The following is a 24,042-nucleotide window of genomic DNA, read 5'->3' on the forward strand; positions in this document are numbered from 1 at the left end:
CCAGGATGTTGAATTGGTTTCAGGTGGGCTTTAAAAAAAAAGTAAGAACGTTCTGATATGGAGATTTACAGTTATATTTAGAGATAGAGATTCCCTCCCTCCCACACATACGCTTTGTTTCAATAACTGTTAACATCTGACAATATTGTTTCATGTTTTATTCCCCTCTCTTGCCCTGTTGGGTTATTTTAAAGCATATCCAAGCATACAGTTTCCTGATAGGTTTTGCATTAGAAAATAATAAGTTAGCTTGTTGAATTTTTTAAATCTACTTTCTTCATTTAAGGTTCTAATATCATAAATTTTAGCATTCAGAATATTAAGTTCAGCATAGAAATTCATTCAATAAACGTTTACTGAGAGCCAGACACTGGATGCTTGGAATTGGATGATGATGTCCCTACCCTCAAAGATTAATAGTCTTGAGTTTTACGTTTACTGCAAATTAAATTAACAAGTCACATGTAATTTCATTTAAGCTCTGTGGTGAAAGCTTGGTGGTGATGGATAGTAAAAGTGAAGACAGTAGGATCCCAAATGAATTCTGTATCAGAAAATTATGACATTTTTGAAGTATTTTACTTATTTATCCCTTTATTGAATTACCCTTCTCCAAACCCTTAAGTTTATACCCGTTTCCTAACTTACTCTGTAGTGATTCTTGTGGATCTTTGAATGTCCCTATGTTATTAAAGTTGTATTCCTCAAAACTAGGTGGTTAATCAGACTGATGATTAGAATCTCCATATTGCTGCCTTCTCTGGGAGTTTCCCACATAGGGTTGATTGATAATTAGGGTGACCATATGCCCCAGTTTACCAGGTCAGTATTCATTTTGTAATTACTAATCGTGTCCTCTTTTACTTCAGAAGTGTCCCAGTTTGGATAATAAACTATATTTAGCCTATTTAAAATATGCCTTAAAAACTGTTAGGGAAATATTTTACAGGAGAACATAGGCAGAATCTATTTATATTCCCAACTTCATTGTTTCTATTTTTACATGTCAGTATCACACATTTCAAGGCTATTAGTTTTTAATGTTTCAGAAATAGTGTCCCAGTGGTAAACTTGATATCTTTGCTCAACACTGCTTTCTTAACAAAGGAAATTCCTCTAGAAAAATGATTTTCAAATGTGATTAGAGAAAATGACGGGTTCTCATGATGTACCAGTTACATATATATTTCCTTCCAGAGTGAAAATCTAAACTGCTTGAGGAGCTTACTCATGTTTTATAGCTTAGGGTACTACCTAAAGAATTAACTTTTGCAAAAAGTAGTTGATAACAAGAAAGTCACTTGTCAAAAAGGAAAGCACTATTTTACAAAAAAAAAATTTAGAATAGAATGCTGCATATAAACAGAAAAACAGGATTCTAGTTCTATATAGAAGTAAGTTAGTTCTTTAAGTATTCTTCTAGAAAGTGAATAAACTAGATAGTAGTTATTGAAGAACATAAGCTTCAAAATAAACTGAGTTTAACTCACTGTAATGTATTCTCAATTCAAAGACGGAGTAGTTGATGTATTTCATAGCTTCACAGGCCATAGATTATCTTCTGCTTTTCAAACTGTTAGAAAACTCTTTCTTGATAGCTTTATTGCTTATATTTAGGATTGCTTATATTTCAAGTTCTCGGTTATATAACAAATGAAAATGCATTGTAAATAGTGATAAATAATCCTTTTTGGGTATATATGTCCTAACTGCAATTATTCATCATCCCAGTTATAATTATGATAAAATTCTAAGCCACTAAAGATTGAAATTGATCCACTTGAGGACTGTTCATTTAAATTTCACAAATTAAATTTGAAGAAAGCATATTTTTGAAAATTTTTTAGTTGTGAAACATTTAAATTTTTTCCTGGAATGATAATTTCATGACTATTTCTACCTGTAGGAATTCCTTCTATTCCATTTTTTGGACCAATACTGTCATTAACTCTCAGAAAACTCATTACCTAATGAAAGACTCCTTTTTGTTGTTGGATAGTTCTATTTATGAAAAGCTTAATCTATATAATGAGTCAAAATCTGCCTGGAAATAACATCTACAAACTTCCCCTGGTTTTCCCTCTGGGAAAATATAAATCAATTTATTGTGATATTTTGCATATTTGTAATGTATTTGAATATTACTATTAGTTCTTCACTTATTTTCTTTTTTTTATTTTAATGGGCTTTTATTTAATCCTTTCTATAAGTACAAATTTATAATGTATGATTTTTTTGTGTGAGGAATTTTGTACTCCTAATATATTTTTTCAAATTTTTATTTATTTATTTTTTCCCCATTTATTTTTATTAGTTGGAGGCTAATTATTTTACAATATTGTAGTGGTTTTTGCCATACATTGACATTAATTAGCCATGGATTTACATCCACTTATTTTCTTATTGTTATAAGTAATCTCATTTTTCAACCATCCCTCCTACTTCTTTGTTATCTAGAAATGTGTTTATTTATATCATCAGTTAAGATACCCAGCTGCTATTAGATGACATTAAGGAATTATTGGGTTTCCCTCATAGCTCAGTTGATAAAGAATCTGCCTGCAGTGCAGGAGACCTGGGTTCGATCCCTGGGTTGGGAAGATTCCCTTGGAGAAGGAAATGACAACCCACTCCAATATCCTTGCCTGGAAAATCTCATGGACAGAGGAGCCTGGTGGGCTGCAGTCCATGAAGTCGCAAAGAGTTGGGCACAACTGAGCGACTAACACTTACTTACTTACTTACTTACTTAAGGAATTATTGTTGATTTTGTTAGGTATAATAATGGCATGATGTTTATATTTTTAAAATCTTTTTATCAGAGGCATACAGAAATATTTATGGGAAAAATAACATAATTTGGTGCTTGCTTTAAATACAGGTATATCTCAGTTTACTGTGCTTCACTTTATTGTGCTTTGCAGATAATTGCACTTTTTACAAATTGAAAGTTTACGGCAACCCTATGTCAAGCAAGTCTGTCAGCTTTTGTTCATCAGCACTTGCTCACTTCATGTCTCTGTGTCACATTTTGGTAATCTTCAGAGTATTTCAGACCTTTTCATTATCATTTGTTATGGTGATCTGTGATCAGCGGTCTTTGCTGTAAGTGTTGTAATTGTTCTGTGGCACCACAAATCACGCCCATGTAAAATGGACAGCTTAATCGATAAATGTGTGTGTGTGTTCCTCTAACTGACTGTTCCCTGTCTCCCTCTCCTCGGGTCTCCCTATCTGCTGTGACATAAGAGTTGAAATTAGACCAGTTAATAGCCTTACAGTGGCCTCTAAGTGGCCTCTAAGTGTTCAAGAGAAAGAAGAGTCACATGTCTCTCACTCTAAATCAGAAGCTAGAAATGATGAAGCTAAGTAAGGAAGACATATTGACAGGGAAGATAGGCTGAAACCTAGGCCTGTTGTACCAGTTAGCCAAATTGTAAATCCAGAGGAAGAGTTATTGAAGGAAAGAATAGTGAATACATGAGTGATGAGAAGCTGAAGCAGCCTTATTGCTAATGTGGAGAAAACTTTAGTGGCCTGGTTAAGATGATCAAACCAGTCATAACATTCCCTTAAGCCAGAGCCTGCTCTAGAAAAAAGCCATAACTCTCTTCAATTCCATGAAGGTTGAGAAAAGTAAGGAAGCTGCAGAAGAAAAGCTTGAATCTAGCAGAAGTTGGTTCATGAGGTGTAAGGAAAGAAGCCATCTGCTTCATAACATAGAAGTTAACACAGGTGAAACAAGCGCTGATGTAGAAGCTGCAGCAAGTCACTGAAGGTGGCTACACAAAGCAGCAGATTTTCAGTGCAGATAAAACAGCTTCCTCTTGGGAAAAGATGCCATCCAGGACTTTGATGGGGCTTCCCAGGTGACGCAGGGGTAAAGAATCCGCTTGCCAGTGCAAGAGATGCAGGAGATGTGGGTTCAGTCCCTGAGTTGGGAAGATCCCCTTGAGGAGGAAATGAAAGCACAGGATATTACAAAAACTTAGTTGGTTAAGTAGTGACAGGGTTTGAGAGGAGATGGCTCAGACAGTGAAGAATCTGCAGTGCGGAAGACCTAGGTTTGATCCCTGGATCAGGAAGTTTCCCTGGAGAAGGTAATAGCAACCCACTCTAGTATTCTTGCCTGGAGAATTTCACCGATGTAGGAGCCTGGCAGGCGGCAGTCCATGGGGTGGCAAAGTCGGACACGACTGAGTGACTAACACTTTCACACCAGTTTTGAAGGAAGTGAGTAAAATGCCGTCAAAGCATTGCATGCTGTAGATCTGGCTGAGCAGCTCGGGGAATCCATTACACAGGTTTTCTATTCATACAGATCAATTTGTCTCAAGACTTTCCAAATCTCTAAAAGACAGATGTTGTGTTCTCTTTCTTTCGTAGCTTGTTCGTGTACTAGTATCTCCCAACAACCCTCCTGGTGCTACCAGTAGCTGCCAAAAAGCTATGTTCCAGTGCGGCTTACTGCAGCAGCTTTGCACTATCCTGATGGCCACTGGAGTTCCTGCTGATATCCTGACTGAGGTAAACCAAGTGATGGCAGAAGCCACTCTGTGGAAGCTGAGATCAGGAAGCCTAGGAAGAATTAGATATCAGCCAAATGAAAAACAGCAGTTGCTAACCATTCTTGTCTATTAAATTCCTTATTGACACTATGAAGTATAATTAGCACAGTGAAGACAGTAGCAATTCCAAAAGGTGTATTCATTCCGAAAGTTTAATAGTGCATAAATAATGTTAATGTTTAGAAGATTTCTTGTTAATTTTATTATATTCAACAGAAATGCACAGTAATGATTTATATTTTTAATTTTGAGAACAGTATGACTTAGTCAAGTCAGACTTGAATCTCATTTGTAGAATAATAAATTCTTTTTCCTTGACATACCGCATTTTCTGTTTCCTGCCTATAAGAAAAAGAAGTTAGTTTGAAGAAAAGAAAGGTTTATTTAAATTTCTTTTCTCAAATTAACACATGTACATTAAAAGTACAGATAATAGTGAAAGTTTTATAAGAAAAACTATCTTTGGACTCCCTCCTTCCTATCTAAGCCTCACTTCCCCCTATATAACCCTCCCACTTTACTTCTTCCTGTCACCCCAGTAATTTATTTTTAAATTGATCATCAGAATTTATAGTTTTGTCACTATTCCAATACTGTTTCTTGCTAAGCCAAACAGAGCCCCATACTTTTTTTTTTAAATAACCTTTTTTTCTTTCCTGAGTTAAAATAATATTCTTTTTCATTTTACTGATTTTCTGTCTATCTATGCATATTAACACTGTCATATGCTTAACAGTACGTTCCCCACTTCAGACCTTCTGGAAGTCCTCTGTCCTCCTGCTCCAATATGGGCTGCTTATTCTCTTCTGCTGTCACACAGCTCTTATCCTGGGGCTTACCTTTTATTTATTTATTTGCATCTTCATGGTGTGTGGCATGTGGAGTCTAATTCTCTGACCAGGGATTCAACCTGGGCCCCCTACATTAGGAACATTAATTATGTCTTAGCTCCTGGACCACCAGGGAAGTCCCTATCCTGGGACGTTTATTCACTCTTTTTTTTTTTTTTCATTTATTTTTATTAGTTGGAGGCTAATTACTTTACAATATTGTAGTGGTTTTTGTCATACATTGACATGAATCAGCCATGGATTTACATGTATTCCCCATCCCGATCCCCCCTCCCACCTCCCTCTCCACCTGATCCCTCTGGGTATTCCCAGTGCACCAGGCCCAAGCACTTGTCTCATGCATCCAACCTGGGATGGTGATCTGTTTCACCATAGATAATATACATGTTTCAATGCTGTTCTCTTATCCTTTTGCCATGTTTAGTCACTCAGTCAAGTCCAACTCTTTGCAACTGCATGGTCTGTAGCCCACCAGGCTCCTCTGTCCACTGGGAATATCCAGGCAAGAATACTGGAATGGGTTGCCATGCCCTCCTCAAGGGGATCTTCCCAACCCAGGGGTCAAACCCAGGTCTCCCTCATTGCAGGTGGATTCTTTACTGTCTGAGCCACCAAGAGATTCCTTGGTTATCTAGATTCTGTGTCTTTTTCTACCACCCCTTGGTTCATTATCTTATTTTACTTAACTTCCTGAAAGGGGGTGAATGGCAAGATAATTTGGTTTTAGCTTTTTCATGTCATTCCTCCACCTTCAGAATTAATCTAGTGTTTGGTTAGGTATGGAATTCAGAATTGGAAATCATTAACACTCAACTTTCAGAACATTATTCCAGTGTTGCTACTAAGAAGTCTGAAGCCATTTTGAGTCTTTTTGTGTAACCTACTTTCTTTCTCTAGAGTCTTTCTTTCTGGTTTGTTTCTGAAATTCACTGATGATGTGCTGTATTACAGAGTCTATCCCTCAACCCCACTAAATTTTAGTACTCATCGGGCCCTTTCAAACTAGAGACATAGTACTTCAGTTCTGAGGAAGTTTTATGTGTTCCTTGACAATTTCCTCTTTTCTGTGTCTTGAACTCTATTCATAGATTATTGGACTTTCTGGACCCAGTGTCTTTTTATTCTGTTTACTTAGAGGTTTTTTTCAGCCTCATCCTTAAATTGAATTTGTAATTTGTTATATTTTGTTCTCTGATTTTATTTTTAAGCATCCTTTTTCTTGCTTTGTAGAAATAGATTCTCTCTCTTAGAGGATATTATTAATTTTAGTTTGAGATTTTAAATGCATGTGGTCAAGTTTATTTTTAGTTGGAGGCGCTTAGTGTTTTAAAATATAATCTCACAAAAGTGTTACAAGTTACAATGCTGTAACTGACATTTTTGTTATCTAAGTTTTGTTTAAAAGCAAAAAGCAAAATAATATAATATTTTCTTCTTTTAAAAACAGGGTTTTTCCTTCAACTCAACTTTCTCTAAATTATCTTCCCCACTCATGTTCATTACAGACCATTAATACTGTATCTGAAGTTATTCGAGGCTGCCAAGTAAACCAAGACTACTTTGCTTCTGTAAATGCACCTTCAAACCCACCAAGGTAGGAAAAGAGAAACGCTGAGATCCCGCAGACGATTTAGTATATCTTGTCTGCACGTCTTATCCTTTTAAGGAGTTCAGTTCTGTGTTTTGAAACAAGAAATTATCTGACAAGATAAATATGTTGGTATTTAAGAGTTTCCAGTCTTTAGAACCTATGTTTTTGTATTCGGGTATTAATTCCTAGGTATGTGCCTTAGCAAATAGATCACTTCATTTCTCTCAGCTGCAGATATCTTTTCTGTGAAATGGAGATGAAAATAGGTAACTTGCTGGTGTTCTGGCTATGGCTTTTCAGTCAACAAAAATGACTAGCTGTTGATTTATGTACGTAGACTGCAATAATTCTTTTTGTTCTTTTCTTTTTAAATGCAACAGACCAGCCATCGTAGTACTTCTCATGTCCATGGTTAATGAAAGGCAGCCATTTGTATTACGCTGTGCTGTTCTCTACTGTTTCCAGTGTTTCTTATATAAAAATCAGAAAGGACAAGGAGAAATTGTGTCAACACTTCTGCCTTCCACTATTGATGGTAAATAATTTAATTCTAATTTTTAAAATAAATAATTATCTTTTAATAGTAAAAAAAAATGTGTAGCAGATATTTAAAATGTAAAATATTAGTATGTAATGTGATGTTTAAAATATAACATTTCCTCTCAATTTGTTTTAGAAGTGTAGTTTTTAATTAAGGTCATAATTTCTGGAATATACCATCATCAGTTTGATGCCTGAAGTGTTCTAATATTTCTTTGTTTTGCTACTTTCAAGATACTTCTTTGTCATCTTTTAAATTTTATTTTGTAAAAACAAACTTTTGAAAGTGTTACTTAATACTGCTAATTAACAGATTTTTAAGTATTATTTCATACTATTTTTGTGTGTTTAGAAACAACATAATTCATTTTCACCTTATTATCTGCCTGCCACCTTTGTAGCAACAGGCAATACGGTCTCAGCTGGTCAGTTGTTATGCGGAGGTTTATTTTCTACTGATTCGCTTTCAAACTGGTGTGCTGCCGTGGCCCTTGCCCATGCTTTGCAAGAAAATGCTACCCAGAAAGAACAGTTGCTCAGGGTTCAACTTGCTACAAGTATCGGCAATCCTCCAGTTTCTTTGTTGCAGCAGTGCACCAACATTCTTTCACAGGTAAAGTGACCAGCAAGATTTCTCTAGGGAGGGGGTGGAAAGTTTCATTTTGATGTCAGTGACGCAAGGATTTAAGGATGTCCTTAGTAGATGCAGATGGAAAGGGAACAAGGCAAAGACTGCTCATTAGCTCACTGTTACAACAAATGGTTTTGTGGAGAGAAAGCAGGAAATACTCCTATCAGAATGGTTTTGCCAAATAATGAATAAGGTCTGCATCAGGATGGAAACACAGGTTCTGGACAGAAAGGTGGTGGGTTGTTTTTTTTTTTTTTTTTTGAGGGGGTAGATTTGTTTTCTTTTTATATCATCTACACAATTTCTCTTACTGCTCAATAGCTATATTCGGGTCAGTGTATGAGAAGGAATAGAATAGAGTGGTTCATAGTTGTGTACCTTGCTCTTTCTCTTCCCAGGGCAATTGATCTTCCTTTCAGAAAACAAAAATAAAATACCAATCCATTGCTTATATAGTTAAACAGTATACCCCTTGATGTTTGTGAGCTCTCAAATCCTCTGAACCCCAAGGTGTATAGTTTACCTAGTAAGATGTAAATAAGTGTAAAATGTTTGCATTTCTTTAGACTCCTAAAGAAGGTAGCGAAGCTTCACTGAAATGTGAATGCTAAAGGATTGATATATAGGAATATCCCTTACTATTTTTAGATGATTTGCCCACATGTGCCAGCCTTGCTGTCAAAGGATTCACGTTGATGCTTAAGCAAAACTTTAAAGTCATAGATGTTCAGAATCATTCAAGGAGAGTGAAAATGTCAATAAATCTAAAATTGCTCTATCCACTGGTATTATCTTATTCCTTCCCCGTGATATGTGGAGTGCTTCTCAGTTTTTAATCTTGCCACACTTGTTGAATTGTTTTATTGTGAGCTTTTAAAGAAACATCAGTACCATCCATAGGAAGTTATTAATGAAGGCTTAAAAATTAGCTAGTGAAAAGAGAGTTGAATTCTTCCTTTGTTACTTAGAATCAGTTTACTTTGATTGAAAGTCTGCTTTATCTTTCTTAGTGGTTTTTTAGAAGTACTCCAGAATATTCATAGTCTTATTTATTTAATACTTGTCTTTCTCTTGTTGCTGTGTATGGAAAACAGCTTTTCTTTTTTCAAATTTGCATTAGAGTATATTTTATTTACAATGTTGCGTTAGTTTCTGGTGTACAGCAAAGTAAACCAGTTATACGTATATCCAGTTCTTTTTTAGATTCTTTCCCATGAAGGTTTTTACAGACTATTGAGTAGAGTTCCCTGTAGAGTTTCCAGTAGGTCCTTATTAGTTACTTATTTTAAACATAGTGGTGTATAATGGCTTTTCTTAAGCCAAATAGTAATTAACTGTCTGACCATCATCACCACATACTTAGCTCTAACATTGCAATTCTAACTAATGCATGAGAAATCCTCAAGAGAGTGGTGTCTTCCCACTTTTAAGTAATCACAGTGTTATAAAATTAGCCTTTCTCCTCTAAAATGTACATATGTTGGTATAATAAAAGATTAGATCTATCCTGTTCCAAAGTGTTGGCTTGGGTTGCTAGAGAGACTGTATTTGAGGGATTTTTCTAGGTATACATTTTTCTCAAGCAGTAATATTTTCAAGTAATCTTTAATGTATAATTTGCAGGGTGATAAGATCAACCGACGGGTATGTATCACTTGTTTGGGCTTAGGCATTTCCTCCTACAGCCAGCCTTTTTCTTTGTCTTGGGTTTTGTTAATTGTTTTTTTTTAACTGCTTGTTTGAAGTTATATCCTACTCACACTTGTATGTGTCAGCAAGTTAATCTCTACCGTGACTCTTGGGTTTCTCTCTGGGCGGTCCTGCAGTGGTGTTACTCCCGCGCTCACTGTGGGAGTGAGCGTCTGAAGCTCTCCTTGTGCTTCCTCTGGGGATGCTTGCACTTTCTGGAATTCCTTGGTTTGGGGTTTTTGGTGTGATTTTTCACCCAAGCTTGCTGCTTTATTTCCAATGAAACCATTTCAGAGGTAGTAAAATTTAAGAGTTAAAAATTTCATCTTTAATCAGCATATGAAAGAACATGATGACTTTTATATTATATAGGTTGTTGAAAATATACAATAGTAAGTATAAATTTGTAATTTGAAAGAGTTTAAACATCTTGAGTTATTCTGGGTATTACATATGTGCTATACTACCATTTTGGATTTGTTTTTGATGTGTGCTGGGGGAGAGTGTGATTTGTGTTTGATTTTGATCTGTTTTTTGGGATATTTGGCCCAAAAGGTGTGTACTTTTAGTTCCGTATTTGAGCATGTGTTCAATCATGCAGCGTGAATACTAATAACTGAGGTCTATTGGGAGTTGTATCTTTGTGTATGAGCATGATTTAACGTGTGTTAATACCTCACACACAGATTTGGCAGCTTTAGCTGTCAGAATTTTCAATACTTAGTAAAGAATTTTATAAGTGTGCATATCACTGATTTAAAAGGGAAATTTTGGAAAGTATAATTTATATACAGTAAAATGCACAGACCTTAAGTGTTCAGTCTGATGATTTTCATGGTTGAATACATTTCTATAACCACCACCCAAGATAAAATATGCAGCATAGTGTTCATAATCCCACAAGTTCCATCTTGTCCCTTTCCTATTAGTTCTCTGTCTCCAGAGCCCACCACTAGGAAGTAAATCTGATCACAATACTCTTGAACCTCATTTTAATACTTAAACACCAGTTGTTTAAAATGTTAACTTTACATATTTTTTATTATTAATGTACTTTTAGGAATAATACTTTATTTCTTCTGAAATGTTCAAGGTTCTCTGCAACAAGATTTGAAATAATTCTCAGCCATTTTTTTTTTTTCAGTAGATGTGTAACTCAAATGCATCATGCAATTTGTGAATGGTAGGCAGAAGTATTCTCAGATAGACAAAGGTTCCAACAGTATTTTGAAACATTTTTAGTTTAAACAGAGCTTTTCTCCCCCCTAAAAAATGAGAGCATTTTTCAGTAGTTAACAAACTTAGATTTTTGGTCAGTTTTAGCCTCTCCCACTTTTTTAAGGCTCCCTTTAATGATACTTTTATTTGTTTATTCTTTCAAGCTGGAAAAAATTCCAGTAGTAGAATGAGTGCATCCATGTTGTCAACATGTAGAAATATTTGACTTTGGCTGTTTCTCACAGTGGGGGATAATTGATAACAGTAAGAGAGAGATTTTTTTTTCTATTTTTGGCTGTGCTGGATCTCATTTGAGGCACACAGACATTTTGATCTTCATTGTGGCAGGCAGGATCTTTAGCTGTGGCATATGAACCCTTAGTTGCAGCATGTGAGATCTAGTTCCCTGACCAGGGATTGAACATGGGCCCCCTGCATTGGTAGTCAGAGTCTTAGCCACTGGACCACCAGGGAAGTCCAGGAGAGAGAGATTTTAATAGCAGTTAGCTTCACTATAATTAAATGACATCATAATATAGCAGTGAATTATTTTTTCTAAATCATATATTAAAAAATTAACATCTTGTTACTATTCTTATGATCCTATTGATGAGACCATCTTTAGAACTTTCATTTCTAAATAAAAAGAGCCCTCCATGACTCCTCTAATTGAATTTCTTTCCTGTTTTTTTTTAATTGGAGGATAATTATTTGACAATGTTGTGTTAATCTCTGCTGTACAGCAGCATGAATCAGCCATCTGTATACACATGCTCCTCCTCCTCTGAGCATCGCTCTCACTTCCCCCATCCCACCGCCCCGCCCGCCCAGGTCATCTCAGCCTTGAGCTGAGCGCCCTGCGCTATGCAGCAGCTTCCAACCAGCTGTCTATTTTACACACAGTAGTACACGTACACAGTTTTGAGTAGGCTCATTCCTAATCAGAATTGTTGCTGTAATAAACAAGGTGTTCCATTCTATCTTCTACTTGGTTCTAACCAGTTATGTTTGACTTTGCTCTCTAACCTTCAGCTAGACCCCAAAGGACATACTTTTCAGAATTGAACCTAATTCCATTTTTGTTTACTCAGACATCAGTCAGTGATTTGATAGGATGCCCTTGTTTATACAATGTCAGCATGTTTGGTACCTGCAAATGGTATTCCTATAATAAATTTTATTTTCAGTTTACCTGGGTAACATGAAGATATACTGTGGACACAATAATGACATAAAGGCAAGGAAAAAGTAAAACTAATGCTTTATGTAAAAACTAAATCATGCTAATTAATGCTTACGTGGCATTTGAAGAGGTCTAATTTGAATTTAATTAAATATACTTGAAAAAAGATTATAGAAAGGCCAAGATGTTGACATTAAGGTTCATGAAATTAGAATAGTCTGGGTGAGTGATAGAAATTTTTCAAAACATAGTAATAGTTACTTTTGAATCCATCCCTTGTCTTGATTTTTTAAAGAATTGTATTTTGGATATTTTCTGAAATTACTCCCAAAGCAATGCATTATTGTATTAATTTCCATTATTTTCTTTCAAGCAAGTTTTGTTTTGTTTAAACAAAAATGCAGATTCAGTCAGTTCAGTTCAGTCATTCAGTCGTGTCCGACTCTTTGCAACTCCATGAATCACAGCATGCCAGGCCTCCCTGTCCATCACCAAGTCCCGGAGTTTACTCAAACTCATGTCCATCGAGTCAGTGATGCCATCCAGCCATCTCATCCTCTGTCATCCCCTTCTCCTCCTGACCCCAATCCCTCCCAGTATCAGGGTCTTTTCCAATGACTCAACTCTTCGCATGAGGTGGCCAAAGTACTGGAGTTTCAGCTTCAGCATCAGTCCTTCCAGTGAACACCCAGGACTGATCTCCTTTAGGATGGACTGGTTGGATCTCCTTGCAGTCCAAGGGACTTTCAGGGGTCTTCTCCAACACCACAGTGTAATTTGGGCAAGGGCAATATTATGGCCACCTGATGTGAAGAGCTGACTCATTGGAAGAGACCCTGATGCTGGGAAAGATTGATGGCAGGAGGAGAAGGGGATGACAGAGAATGAGATGGTTGGATGGCATCACTGACTCAATGGAATGAGTTTGAGTAAACTCCGGGAGTTGGTGATGCAGACAGGGAGGCCTGGTGTGCTGCGGTTCATGCAGTCACAGAGTCGGACACAACTGAGTGACTGAAGTGAACTGAATGTTATGAGCTAAGAAAATACTCATATAAGGGGTGTAAATGTGTTGTATGAAAATTTAGGAAAGTGTAATGTTGATGGACATGCTAGTTTTCAATATTGTTTAACATGCTTAGCAGCAGTATAGTTAGTGGTTTGAGGCACTTAGCTAATTTAAATAAATCTTTTTCTTCTCCATTATGCTTGTTATTTCTCATAATTTGGCATTTCTCAGAGTTTGTAATGTGGTTTATTTATTTTCCTGTTAGAGAAATATATTCTTTAATGGAATTTAAACAATTCAGGAGATTATGTCTTTTTTTTTTTTTTTTAAATTTTTTGAAGGAGGTAGAATTTGTGTTTTCTAGTTTTTTTCTAATTCCTATTGAAACATTTTAAATTTGCCAGCAAATTTATGCTAGTGTTTTAAGATTGATAAATTATAAGCATCCACATATATTTCTTCTTGAGCATATCAGGTTTTCCACTAACAATATTTTAGATAACCTGGTACTCTTGTAAACATGGATCAAGTCTAATTTCTGCTCTCTGTTTCGGAAGTGCAGTCCAAACAGGACACACGAGTGCATTTTCTTGTTCAATTTTTAAAATCCAGATTCCTGACACATCTTTTATAAGATTTTAAATGTCTTTTTATGTAGATGGGGAGGGATTTTAGGGCAACTTCAGGTTTGAAAAACATAAAAAGATTTCTGCTAACTTGTTTATTGCAGGGAAGCAAAATACAGACAAGAGTTGGATTACTAATGTTGCTTTGTACCTGGCTTAGCAACTGCCCCATTGCAGTGACACACTTTCTTCACAATTCAGCCAATGTTCCATTTGTATCCTTTATGTTTTAGTAAGATACATGTAAGTATTTATCTTTTCTGTTTCTTCTTCTCAACTAGAGGTAGTTCCATGCCTCAAATGTTTGCATTCTCTTTATGTTGCAGACTTTTAAATGGTTAAGGTGATAATGATGCTTGCTTAAGCTGTGTGGGGGGGGGGGGGTACATGTATACCACTGTTCTATGTTTTCTTAGATTGTGTATAGAATTTCTTGTTGAAACTTACATGAAATACATGTCAGATTCAAATTGTAAAACGAAGTATTCTTGTTACTATGAACTGTTAGTTTTCTTAACAAAGATTTCAGCTAACAGGACAAATTGCAGAAAATCTTGGAGAAGAGGAACAGTTGGTCCAAGGCTTATGTGCTCTTTTGTTGGGCATTTCGATTTACTTCAATGATAACTCTCTTGAGACCTATATGAAGTAAGTAAGGGGAAAATGATTTGCTGATGTCATCAATAGATAATGATAATTTTTTTTCTGCCAAAGCATAATGTAGACCAGGCTTTTCTGTTTTGTTATGACTTTTTAAGCATCTCAATATACTTATCTCTGTAGAGAGAAACTAAAACAACTGATAGAGAAGAGGATTGGCAAAGAGAATTTCATAGAGAAACTAGGATTTATTAGCAAACATGAGCTGTATTCCAGAGCGTCTCAGAAACCCCAGCCAAACTTCCCCAGTCCAGAATACATGATATTTGATCATGAGTTTACAAAACTGGTAAAAGAACTTGAAGGTAAGATGACCAGAGTTCATTTTGACACTCATTTGAAAGTACCTGTGATTTTATTTTATATGTATATTCTGGATGCATGCAGATTATATGGTAAGCCTAAAAGTATCTTTTTTTTAGCTCTTGGTCTGTAGCCCATTGAAGGACTTTTGGCACTCAGTAAGAATTGGAAAGATGACTTCTGATCTCTCATGCAGTTGTTATTTAGTTGCAAAGTCATGTCCGACTCTTCTGTGACCCCATGGACGGTAGCCTGTCCATGGGATTTCCCAGAAGACAATACTGGAGTGAGTTGCCATTTCCTTCTCCGGGGACTTTTCCCAACCAAGGGACTGAACCCACGTCTTTTGGATTGGCAGGCAGGTTCTTTACTGCTGAGCCACCAGGAAGCCCAAAGCCTCATGCAGTTAGGCCATATGTTTTTACTGATAAGTCTTGATAATAAAGCAGTATTTTTAAATGTCTTCTTTCATAGGTGTGATTACTAAGGCTATTTATAAGTCCAGTGAAGAAGATAAAAAAGAAGAAGAGGTGAAGAAGACATTAGAGCAGCATGACAGCATTGTGACTCACTACAAAAATATGATTCGAGAGCAAGTACGTACTGATGCACAGTCTCTGCTACACTGGGAGTGTGGACACTTTCTGGGGCTTCCCTGGTGACTCCGATGGCAAGGAATCCACCTGAACGCAGGAGACCAGGTTCAGTCCTTGGCTTGGGAAGAGCCCCTGGAGAACGGAATGGCTACCCACTCCAGTGTTCTTGCCTGGGGAATCCAATGGACATGAGAATCTAGCGGGCTACACTTCACGGAGTTGCAATGAGTTGGACATGACTAAGCACTCATACTTTTCTGCTTTAGGGAAGAATTTCTCTTGGCATTTCTAAATGCAAGAGGATACACAAAGCAAAACTCATTGTTTACCTAAATAATTCAAAAGCCTCTGAGTATTCAGCAAACTGAGAGCTTAATATGTGTTTAGCAAGTCTAGTAGTAAAGATAATCAGAAGTGTATGGCAGCACTGAGAAGTACATAATTTATCTAGATAGGGGCTTGGGGAAAACAGAGAAGCTGAGTCCCCCTGAGAGGATAACTATGACTAAGCTCAGCAAAAGGAGAGAGAAGGAAGGCACGTGTTACTGATGTGTACACAGAACCTTTGCTGGCTATGTAAAGGGAAATTTGAGAGGCAAGGCTGGAGGGAAGGAAGGATATGCTGGTGATGAGTGGATATTAGGGAGCTGACAATGATGGTGGTGACTGCTGGTTTTTGTTTCCTGTGTTGTGGGTGCTCACTAAGCACATTTAAACACTGTCACATTTAATTTTCACAGTATCCCTACGGAGTAGAGGAAACTGATTTATTAGAGTGGGTAATGATGAGTTCAGTTGAAACTACAGTTTCAGAATCATCAACTGACATTTTCTCTGCAGGATACCAAGTGAAGCCCACACTTACATAGTATTCAGCACCTTAGCTTCTTTACATTCCTTCAAGCAGTGTTTCTTGGTTTTCTCTCATTTAATTCCTCACTGTGGCGTACATACTTTTATTGGAATGGAATCCTAGGAAGTGCTGCAGTATTATCTGTAAAATAAGATTACTGGTGTTAAAGTTCGAGGGTGGTGAAGACAGTTTCATGGGAGGCGGGTCCACCATCCCTGCACTGCCCTCCGCCCCATGCTGACTGTGCACAGCTCAGGCGGGTGTGGCAAGGAGGAGCTTCAGGGTGGAGCCCTGTAAATGAGAGCTCCCTCCACTTGGTGTACCTCCACAAGGTATACTGCTGGGAATGAAACTCTAAAAAAGAATAAACGTACACTGGAGGTATATTTAGCATTCAGTCTGAGCTTTTCAGTTTATAAGCAAATTAGTAAATTAGAATCATCTTTGAATGATCCAAATTTGAATCATTACTCTGTTCGTGGTTATTAGAATTTTTCATCTATCTTAGTACAAAATCACAGTCATTTCCAGATGGTAAAATGTAATCTTTACAGCAGTGGGAAATAAGAACTTGGAAGGCAATATTATAGCCTATACTTGGAGCTGATAAATATGGTTGATTTGGAAGAAGAAAAGAGTGATTTGACACAATTACTATAATGACTCTTCTTTAGAAATGTTAATTTTAAATATTCTCACCAATTAGAATACCATTTGGCAATTAGGCAACAAGCCTCAAGAGCTATAAAATGTTTATATAAACTCTGAATTATATTTGGAAATCAATCCTAAGGAAATTCTCCAAAATTCAGGAAAACAGTTATATTGACTAAGATATTTATTGTAATGATACTATCATTTAGAAAAATGGAGAGCAGCCTTCGTGTTGTTTTTGAATATAAATTATATTGTATCTCCTGATTAATATGAGGAAATTATGATTGAATAGTAGGCAAATTAAAAGTTAAAAAATGATGTATGGACTGATTATGATAAGTTTAAAAAATTTGGGTTGGAAAAAATTAGAAGAAAATTTTTAAACACACAGATCACTTTCCAACCAGTTAAATTAGGAGGTGATTAGAAGTGAAAGCTTTTTTTTGAAATTCTAAATGTTCTATGATTGTCTTTTTTTTTTTTTTTTAACGTGGACTATTGTTAAAGTCTTTACTGATTTTGTTACAGTATTGCTTCTTGTTTTATGAGTTGGTTTTTTTGGCCAAGAGGCATGTGGGGTCTTCGCTCCCTGACCAGGGATGGAACCCACACCTGCTGCATTGAAAGGGGCTGGACCAGCAGGGAAGTCCCCTGCTTGTCTTTTAGTGTTAAAAGTAATAGAGGTGCATACATATGCTTAAATAATTTGGTACGCAGTTTTTAGTTTGATGGATCATAAAATGAAGTTTTTAAAATTGACACCACCACCCTGCCCCCCAAACCAAAACTCACAGTGAGATCGCAGGTGTGTCATGGAGTGGGGCCCGGAGATCTTACAGTTCTGCTACATATTGACTGGCCTTAGCACATATGTTAATGTGTTATTGCTTAATTGTTGAATGATTTTGAAAATGTTGAGTAGTTTAATATCCTCATCCAAAGTAATCTCTGATTTTTCATTTGTTCTTCTTAATGCTCACTAGTATGAATTTAAATCACTTGAATTATGTTTTCTTTCACAGGATCTGCAACTGGAGGAATTAAAGCAGCAGATTTCTACATTAAAATGTCAAAATGAACAGCTCCAGACAGCAGTCACACAGCAAATATCTCAGATTCAGCAACACAAGGATCAGTATAATCTTCTTAAAGTACAGCTCGGTAAGTGTAGCTAGCTGTTCCTATTGTAGTGTCCCCAAGAGATTATTCTTGTGGACTCATCTTTCTTTAACCTTGATCGCTGTGACAAAAGTGTAAGTCAGAGTTTGAAGTCCAGTCTCTTTGCTATCCATTGATTCTCAACCTTGCTACCTACACATTGAGACCCCTTGAGATTTTTTTTAATACCGATATTGAGACCCCCACTGAAGTTTTTTTTTTTTTCCCCCCACTGAAGTTTCTAATTAAATTAGTTAGGGTTTGGGTCCAGGCATCAGTGATTATTACAAGCTCCCCAGGTGATTCTAATGTATAGCCAGTTTCGAATGACTGGTCTAACCTTTCCTTTTTTTTTTCTTTTTTTTTTAATCTGCAAAGTGGAGCTGAGATTTAAATGAAATAATACGTATAAAATTCTAGTTTGGTGTCTGGCACATGCTAAGGGCTCAAATGCTTGTAAATAGTCTCTTTCTATACTGCTTATGATTGGAATGCTAGCTACTTAGAAACATAGTTTATTTATATGAAGGTGACCAAAATTTTCAGAAGAAAATAACTTTTGCTTCCTCTATTTATGACAATAATTCATCAGTTCTTTTAGGCCATATAGAAAGCTATTCTTTTGTGAAGATTTCTAAAAGGATTTTATTTTCTCTTATATTAATTGATAGAATTGGAATTGAAACTACTATAATTCTTAATTTTAGATCACTGAGCCAGTTTAGTCTAAAGACTATGCTGTTTTTCCTCCCAGAAACCCTGAAAGCATCAGTTCATCATTTTTGTCAGTGCACTGTTTTGCAAAGATGAAATGTGCATACAAAAGTGCCTCCAAAGTAATTATTCAGGAAATTATGTGTTTATTTTATACTTGAATTGTCAGCTCAAAAAATGAAAAATTTCATGCTGACTTCTCAAATTTTATGCCTGATAGGAAAAGACAGTCAGCATCAAGGTCCTTACAGTGATGGGGCTCAGATGAATGGCGTTCAGCCGGAAGAAATTAGTAGGCTGCGAGAAGAGATAGAAGAATTAAAAAGTAATCGGGAACTTTTACAAAGTCAACTGGCTGAAAAAGACTCTCTGATTGAAAATTTGGTGAGTGAGTGTTTTAAAATTTGTACACGAGGTCAAAAATAATTCTCATTATCCTGCTTGTTTTTATTTCTGGATCCCTTAAGGTAAAGTATCATTTTAAGGTTTTAGAACGTGAGCTCTGGAGTCAGACTGTCTAAAGCATCAGTGCATCCTAGCTAACTGAATTTGAGCAACTTGGTTAACCTCTTGAAACTTGTTTCCTGAGCTGTAAAATGGTTGTGGTGGTATCTGTCCCATTGTTGCAAGAATTAAATAAGGTACTCTGTATGAAGCTCTTTTAATACATGGAAATCACTCAGTAAATACCTGCTTTTATGCTCTTTTCTTCATATTATCTCAGTTAAGTGCTTAGATTTAATAAATTACTTGCTATGAGTTGATTAGCTATGGAAAATTTGTTGACAAGATGTGCTATGTTGAAATGTTATTTTGGGCATAAAATTTTAAATGTCAGTGTGGAATTTTCTGGTATACATGTACCAGGCATAGCTTATATGTGTACAGTTTTGTTTTGCTTTTTCCTAACTGTTTAAACTGAATTTATTTCACAGTTTGTCTCTCTGCTCTTTGTAGAAATCTTCCCAACCATCACCTGGCACAAATGAACAGTCTTCAGCAACAGCAGGAGATTCTGAACAAATTGCAGAGTTAAAACAGGTCACTTTTCAGCTTGATTCAGGCTCTGTTTTGTCTTGTTTTAATTATAATAGCATAACGGCCCCGCATTAATCTAGAACTGCTTTGTCAGGCATCTTCACTTCTCTATCAAGTAAAAGCCATTTGAAAATACAGAAGCTGTTTTAATTGTCTAGTAATGGTATTTTGCTTTTTATGGTGTATTTATTTTTCAGTGGTGTTCTTTTTAATAGATCTCAGCATCTTACCCAGATTATTTGTAGATTGTCAGTAAGCAGTTAAGGAAACTTTAAATATGTTTATAAGCTGCAAATATGAAGATACAAAATCTTGTGCTTAATTTTCTTGGTAACTGCTTGGTTAAATGTATTGGGCATTTAAATCATGCTTTCCAGAAAAATGTTGGTTATTAGAATTGGAAAAGGAAAAACAGAAAGTAAACTTGTATATATCTCAGTTAGATGACTAGCTAAAAATAAAGCAAAATAACTTTTTCTGCTGTAGTAATTTATATTATTTAGAAATGCAAATATGCCTTTTCTTCCTTCCATCCCCCTCTCCTTCCTTCCTTTTCTATAAAAGGAATATATGTTTCTTTTTTTAAAAAAAGTAATACTAAAAAAAGAAATTAACAGCTTGGCCAACCTAGGACTGACTTCCTTCTCTAGTAGTCAGCTGGTCCTCACCCTCTGACGTGCCTGATCAGATGGGAATACCTGGACAGAGAGAAGCAAAATGTCTTATTTTGGTAATTTCTCTGTACCCTAGAGTGGATTCTACAATGAAACATTTTAAAAAATAATAATAATTTATCAATAATGATTTACAACTCTCCAATAATGTGGCCATAATGTTTTGTTCTTATGAGGAAGAGTTAATATGCTGTTCTGATTTTATGAAATCTAAAACTATATTAAAATGAAAATAAATTAAGTTATTAATATATACTCTCAGTCTATAAATCCCAAGTAAAAAGTTTTACTTTTCATATTTCCCAAAGATATATTTTAAATAAGTTGTGGGTTTTTTTAATAATATATAGTAAAACAGAGTATAGAAAGAAGACCAAATGGTCTGTAATTTTTACATAACTTACTTTGATAAGTGAAGAAACAGAACAGTCAGAGAAAAGACATGTATGTTCATGATAGAAAATATTAAGAGAATAAAAAACTTTTTACATGACAGCATCCTAGTATCTCCAGACACCTGCCAGATATCGTGGGGGAAGATTGCCCTTGGTGGAGAGCCACTGTTACAATTGCTTCATTTTCCTGGACTTGTTTTGAGGGGAGTGAGCAAGAAGTTTGGAAACTTCAGCCTTAATACATAAACTTTCAGTTAATTCCACCACTTTCACTACAGTACTACTACTTTCATCAGTGTTTGGTGGCCCCCTAGTCTAAAACCCATCTTATTTTGCCCATTCCAAATAATACACCTCTAGCCTTCAGTCAAGAGAAAAGGAAACGTTACCTGAGGCATAGTTAGGACAGGGATTCAGTACTCTATTTCTAAGCAGACTTTCAACCAACCCTGCTGGGTTTTTGTTATTGTTGTTATTTTTACTTATTTGGCTGAATCGGGTCTTAGTTGCGGTGTGTGGACTTTGTTGCTCCGTGGAATGTTGGATATTAGTTCCTGGGCCAGGGATCAAACTCACCACCCCTGCATTGCAAGACAGAGTCTTAACCACTCTACCCCCAGGGGAGTTCCAGCCCTACTGTCTTTGACCCCAGTTTTACTCACAGTTCCAAAACATTGGTGGTGCGGGTTCCCAGGCCTTTGGTAGTTCTGCATTATACGCCAGGCAGCAGCGTGGCTTTCTAAAAGGTCAGCTTCTGTTTCAGCCCTCACAGGTGTGCCGGTTGGTTACCACTGTCATTTGCTTTCTGAAATTCCACAGTTTAGTGCTATTTTCCTCTTCTCTTATTCTCTCTCGCTGTGGGCTTCTCCCTCCTGCCTGCCCTTCCTCAGTCCCTCTCTCCCTCCTCCTTCCCCACCTTCCTCCCTCTCTTCTTCCCACCTTTTCTTCCTTTCCTCCTTCTATCCTCCCTTTGTGATTTTTCACACTGGATCTTACAAGGAAGCAGAGGTGAACATGTTTAATGTACACATTTAATTCTCCATCTTGAACCAAAAGTTCAAGAGTCGTTCTTTCACTTAAATTTTAAAACTTAGAAGTGATGATTTTAGAGAGGCCAAGGAAGGAAATAATTTCTTCCTGTAAATAGACATTTCCTTGATGAAATTAATACTGTTTAATGTTACAACCCAACTCTTTTTGTCTCTTAGGAACTGGCAACTTTAAAATCTCAGTTAAACACACAGTCTGTGGAGATTACCAAACTACAGGCCGAAAAACAGGAGCTGTTACAGAAAACTGAAGCATTTGTAAGTTTTTTGTTGTTGTTGTTCTGAAAGGTAGTATATGCAAGATCAGGAGGTTATTTCTCAGCCACTATGGAAAAGAAGCAAATTTGTCAGCACCTTCCTTTCAGGTATTCATTAGCCAGAGTTTCAGACACATAGGCTTCTTGGCCAGTGTATTATAGTCAGACTTGCCAGGTCAGTTTTATCAGTTAGTTGTGGTTCATTTTGTTGGCATTTTATTTGTTTATTTGGCTGCCCCAGGTCTTAGTTGCAGTGTGTGGGCTCTAGTTCTCTGACCCAGGCATTGAACCCGGACCCCTGTATTGGGAGGGCAGACTCTTAGCCACTGGATCACCAGGGAAGTCCCTGTTGGTGTTTTATATTTCACCCCATCTTGCAGTCTAAGCTGGCAGGTTTTCTGCTGGTATAAAATCATCAAAAACCTTATTGGTGACCCATGCAATTCCCAGGGTTCCAAGCCAACAAGCAAGAAGGTTCTCCTGGATCCCTCCTGGGGAACCGCATCTCTATTCCAGCTTCTGCAGAGATAGGTTGATTGGGTCCGTGTGTCACATGAGTAACCTCTTCACAAATGGTTGTGCAGGCACACACTTGGTGTTTCACTGGGACATGCTTTGTCGTTGATTGCAGTAGGGATAGGCCAAGAATTTTCTAAATCATCGAGTTCTGACTCCCTTTTGCTTAACAATTCCTTTTTCAATCTGTCTTTATCCTCTCATTTTACTGTAAGCAGCAAGGAGAAACCAGGTCACACCTGTAATGCTTTGCTTAGAAATTTCCTCAGCTAGCATAGTTCATCACTCACAAGTTCTGCTTTCCACAACACTAGAACACAAGTCAGCCCAGTTCTTTGCCACGTTATAACAAGGATCACCTTTTCTCCACTTCCAAATAACATGTTCCTCATCTCTCTTCATGTGCGTGCGTGCTCAGTCACTTGAGTTGTGTCCAGCTCTTCGTGACCCCATGGACTACAGCCTTACAGGCGACCCTGTCCATGAGATTTTCCAGGCAAGAATACTGGAGTGGGTTGCCGTTTCCTACTCCAGGGGATCTTCCCAACCCAGGGATCTAACCTGGGTCTTCTGTATTGACAGGTGGATTCTTTACCACTGAGCCACCTGGGAAGCCTCCACCTCTATCTGAGACCTCACCAAAACTTTTAACATCCATACTTCTACCAGCATCCTGTTTACGATGCCATGTGTTTTCTCTGAGACCATAGAAACTTTCTCTACAGTCTGCCTCTTTCTTTAGGAGCCCTTACTGGTATTGCCTTTAATGTTCATATTTCTGCCAAAAGTGTCTTCAAGGCAGTTGAGACTTTGTCTAACATGAACCTCAAAATTCTTTTGCCTCTTCCAGTTCCAAAGCCCTTTCCTCATTTTAAGGTATTTGTGAGATCAACACCACCACTTCCCAGTATTTTGAAAGAAAAAAGATGAGGGAAGGACTGAGAATTTTTTATTTAGTACAACTTCCTATAACCCTTAAGTAAATACTTGCATTTTACCAGTTAATGGCATTCAACTCAATTTCCCCATCTGTCTTTCTGAAATGATAGTATAGTCTTAACTTATAGGAATTTTATGAGGAAAAGACTGATAAGTATTCTCTACATATTAAATGCTATGCCGTAGCTAGATTAGAGCTGCGTCATTGATAACTTGCCTGATCTGGCCTTGAGGCTGCTTAAACCAACCTTTGTTATACTCTGATGAGAGCTTGTACCACACCCCTCCTGACCCAGCCTCCTGCTCCACTGTAAAGGCAACTCATCT

The 24,042-nt window shown here is 36.8% G+C and overlaps 1 protein-coding gene across 4 annotated transcripts in view; it reads left to right on the forward strand.

Annotated features, from left to right (window-relative positions):
* Positions 1-24,042, forward strand: part of USO1 (USO1 vesicle transport factor) — a 75,977-nt gene that overhangs the window by 48,871 nt on the left and 3,064 nt on the right. For 2 of the 4 annotated variants that reach the window (XM_043448439.1, XM_043448441.1), the window contains 13 exons: positions 4,387-4,527; positions 6,925-7,013; positions 7,391-7,545; positions 7,952-8,163; positions 9,805-9,825; positions 14,011-14,121; positions 14,436-14,554; positions 14,690-14,871; positions 15,344-15,465; positions 17,998-18,136; positions 19,068-19,231; positions 19,805-19,888; positions 22,163-22,261. In XM_043448439.1, the coding sequence (XP_043304374.1) occupies positions 4,387-4,527; positions 6,925-7,013; positions 7,391-7,545; positions 7,952-8,163; positions 9,805-9,825; positions 14,011-14,121; positions 14,436-14,554; positions 14,690-14,871; positions 15,344-15,465; positions 17,998-18,136; positions 19,068-19,231; positions 19,805-19,888; positions 22,163-22,261 (1,638 nt within the window). The remainder of the gene's footprint in view (positions 1-4,386; positions 4,528-6,924; positions 7,014-7,390; positions 7,546-7,951; positions 8,164-9,804; positions 9,826-14,010; positions 14,122-14,435; positions 14,555-14,689; positions 14,872-15,343; positions 15,466-17,997; positions 18,137-19,067; positions 19,232-19,804; positions 19,889-22,162; positions 22,262-24,042) is intronic. The other 2 variants (XM_043448443.1, XM_043448442.1) reach the window with 1 other exon arrangement.

This window comes from Cervus canadensis, chromosome 26 (assembly GCF_019320065.1).
Source record: "Cervus canadensis isolate Bull #8, Minnesota chromosome 26, ASM1932006v1, whole genome shotgun sequence".
Classification (NCBI taxonomy): domain Eukaryota; kingdom Metazoa; phylum Chordata; class Mammalia; order Artiodactyla; family Cervidae; genus Cervus; species Cervus canadensis.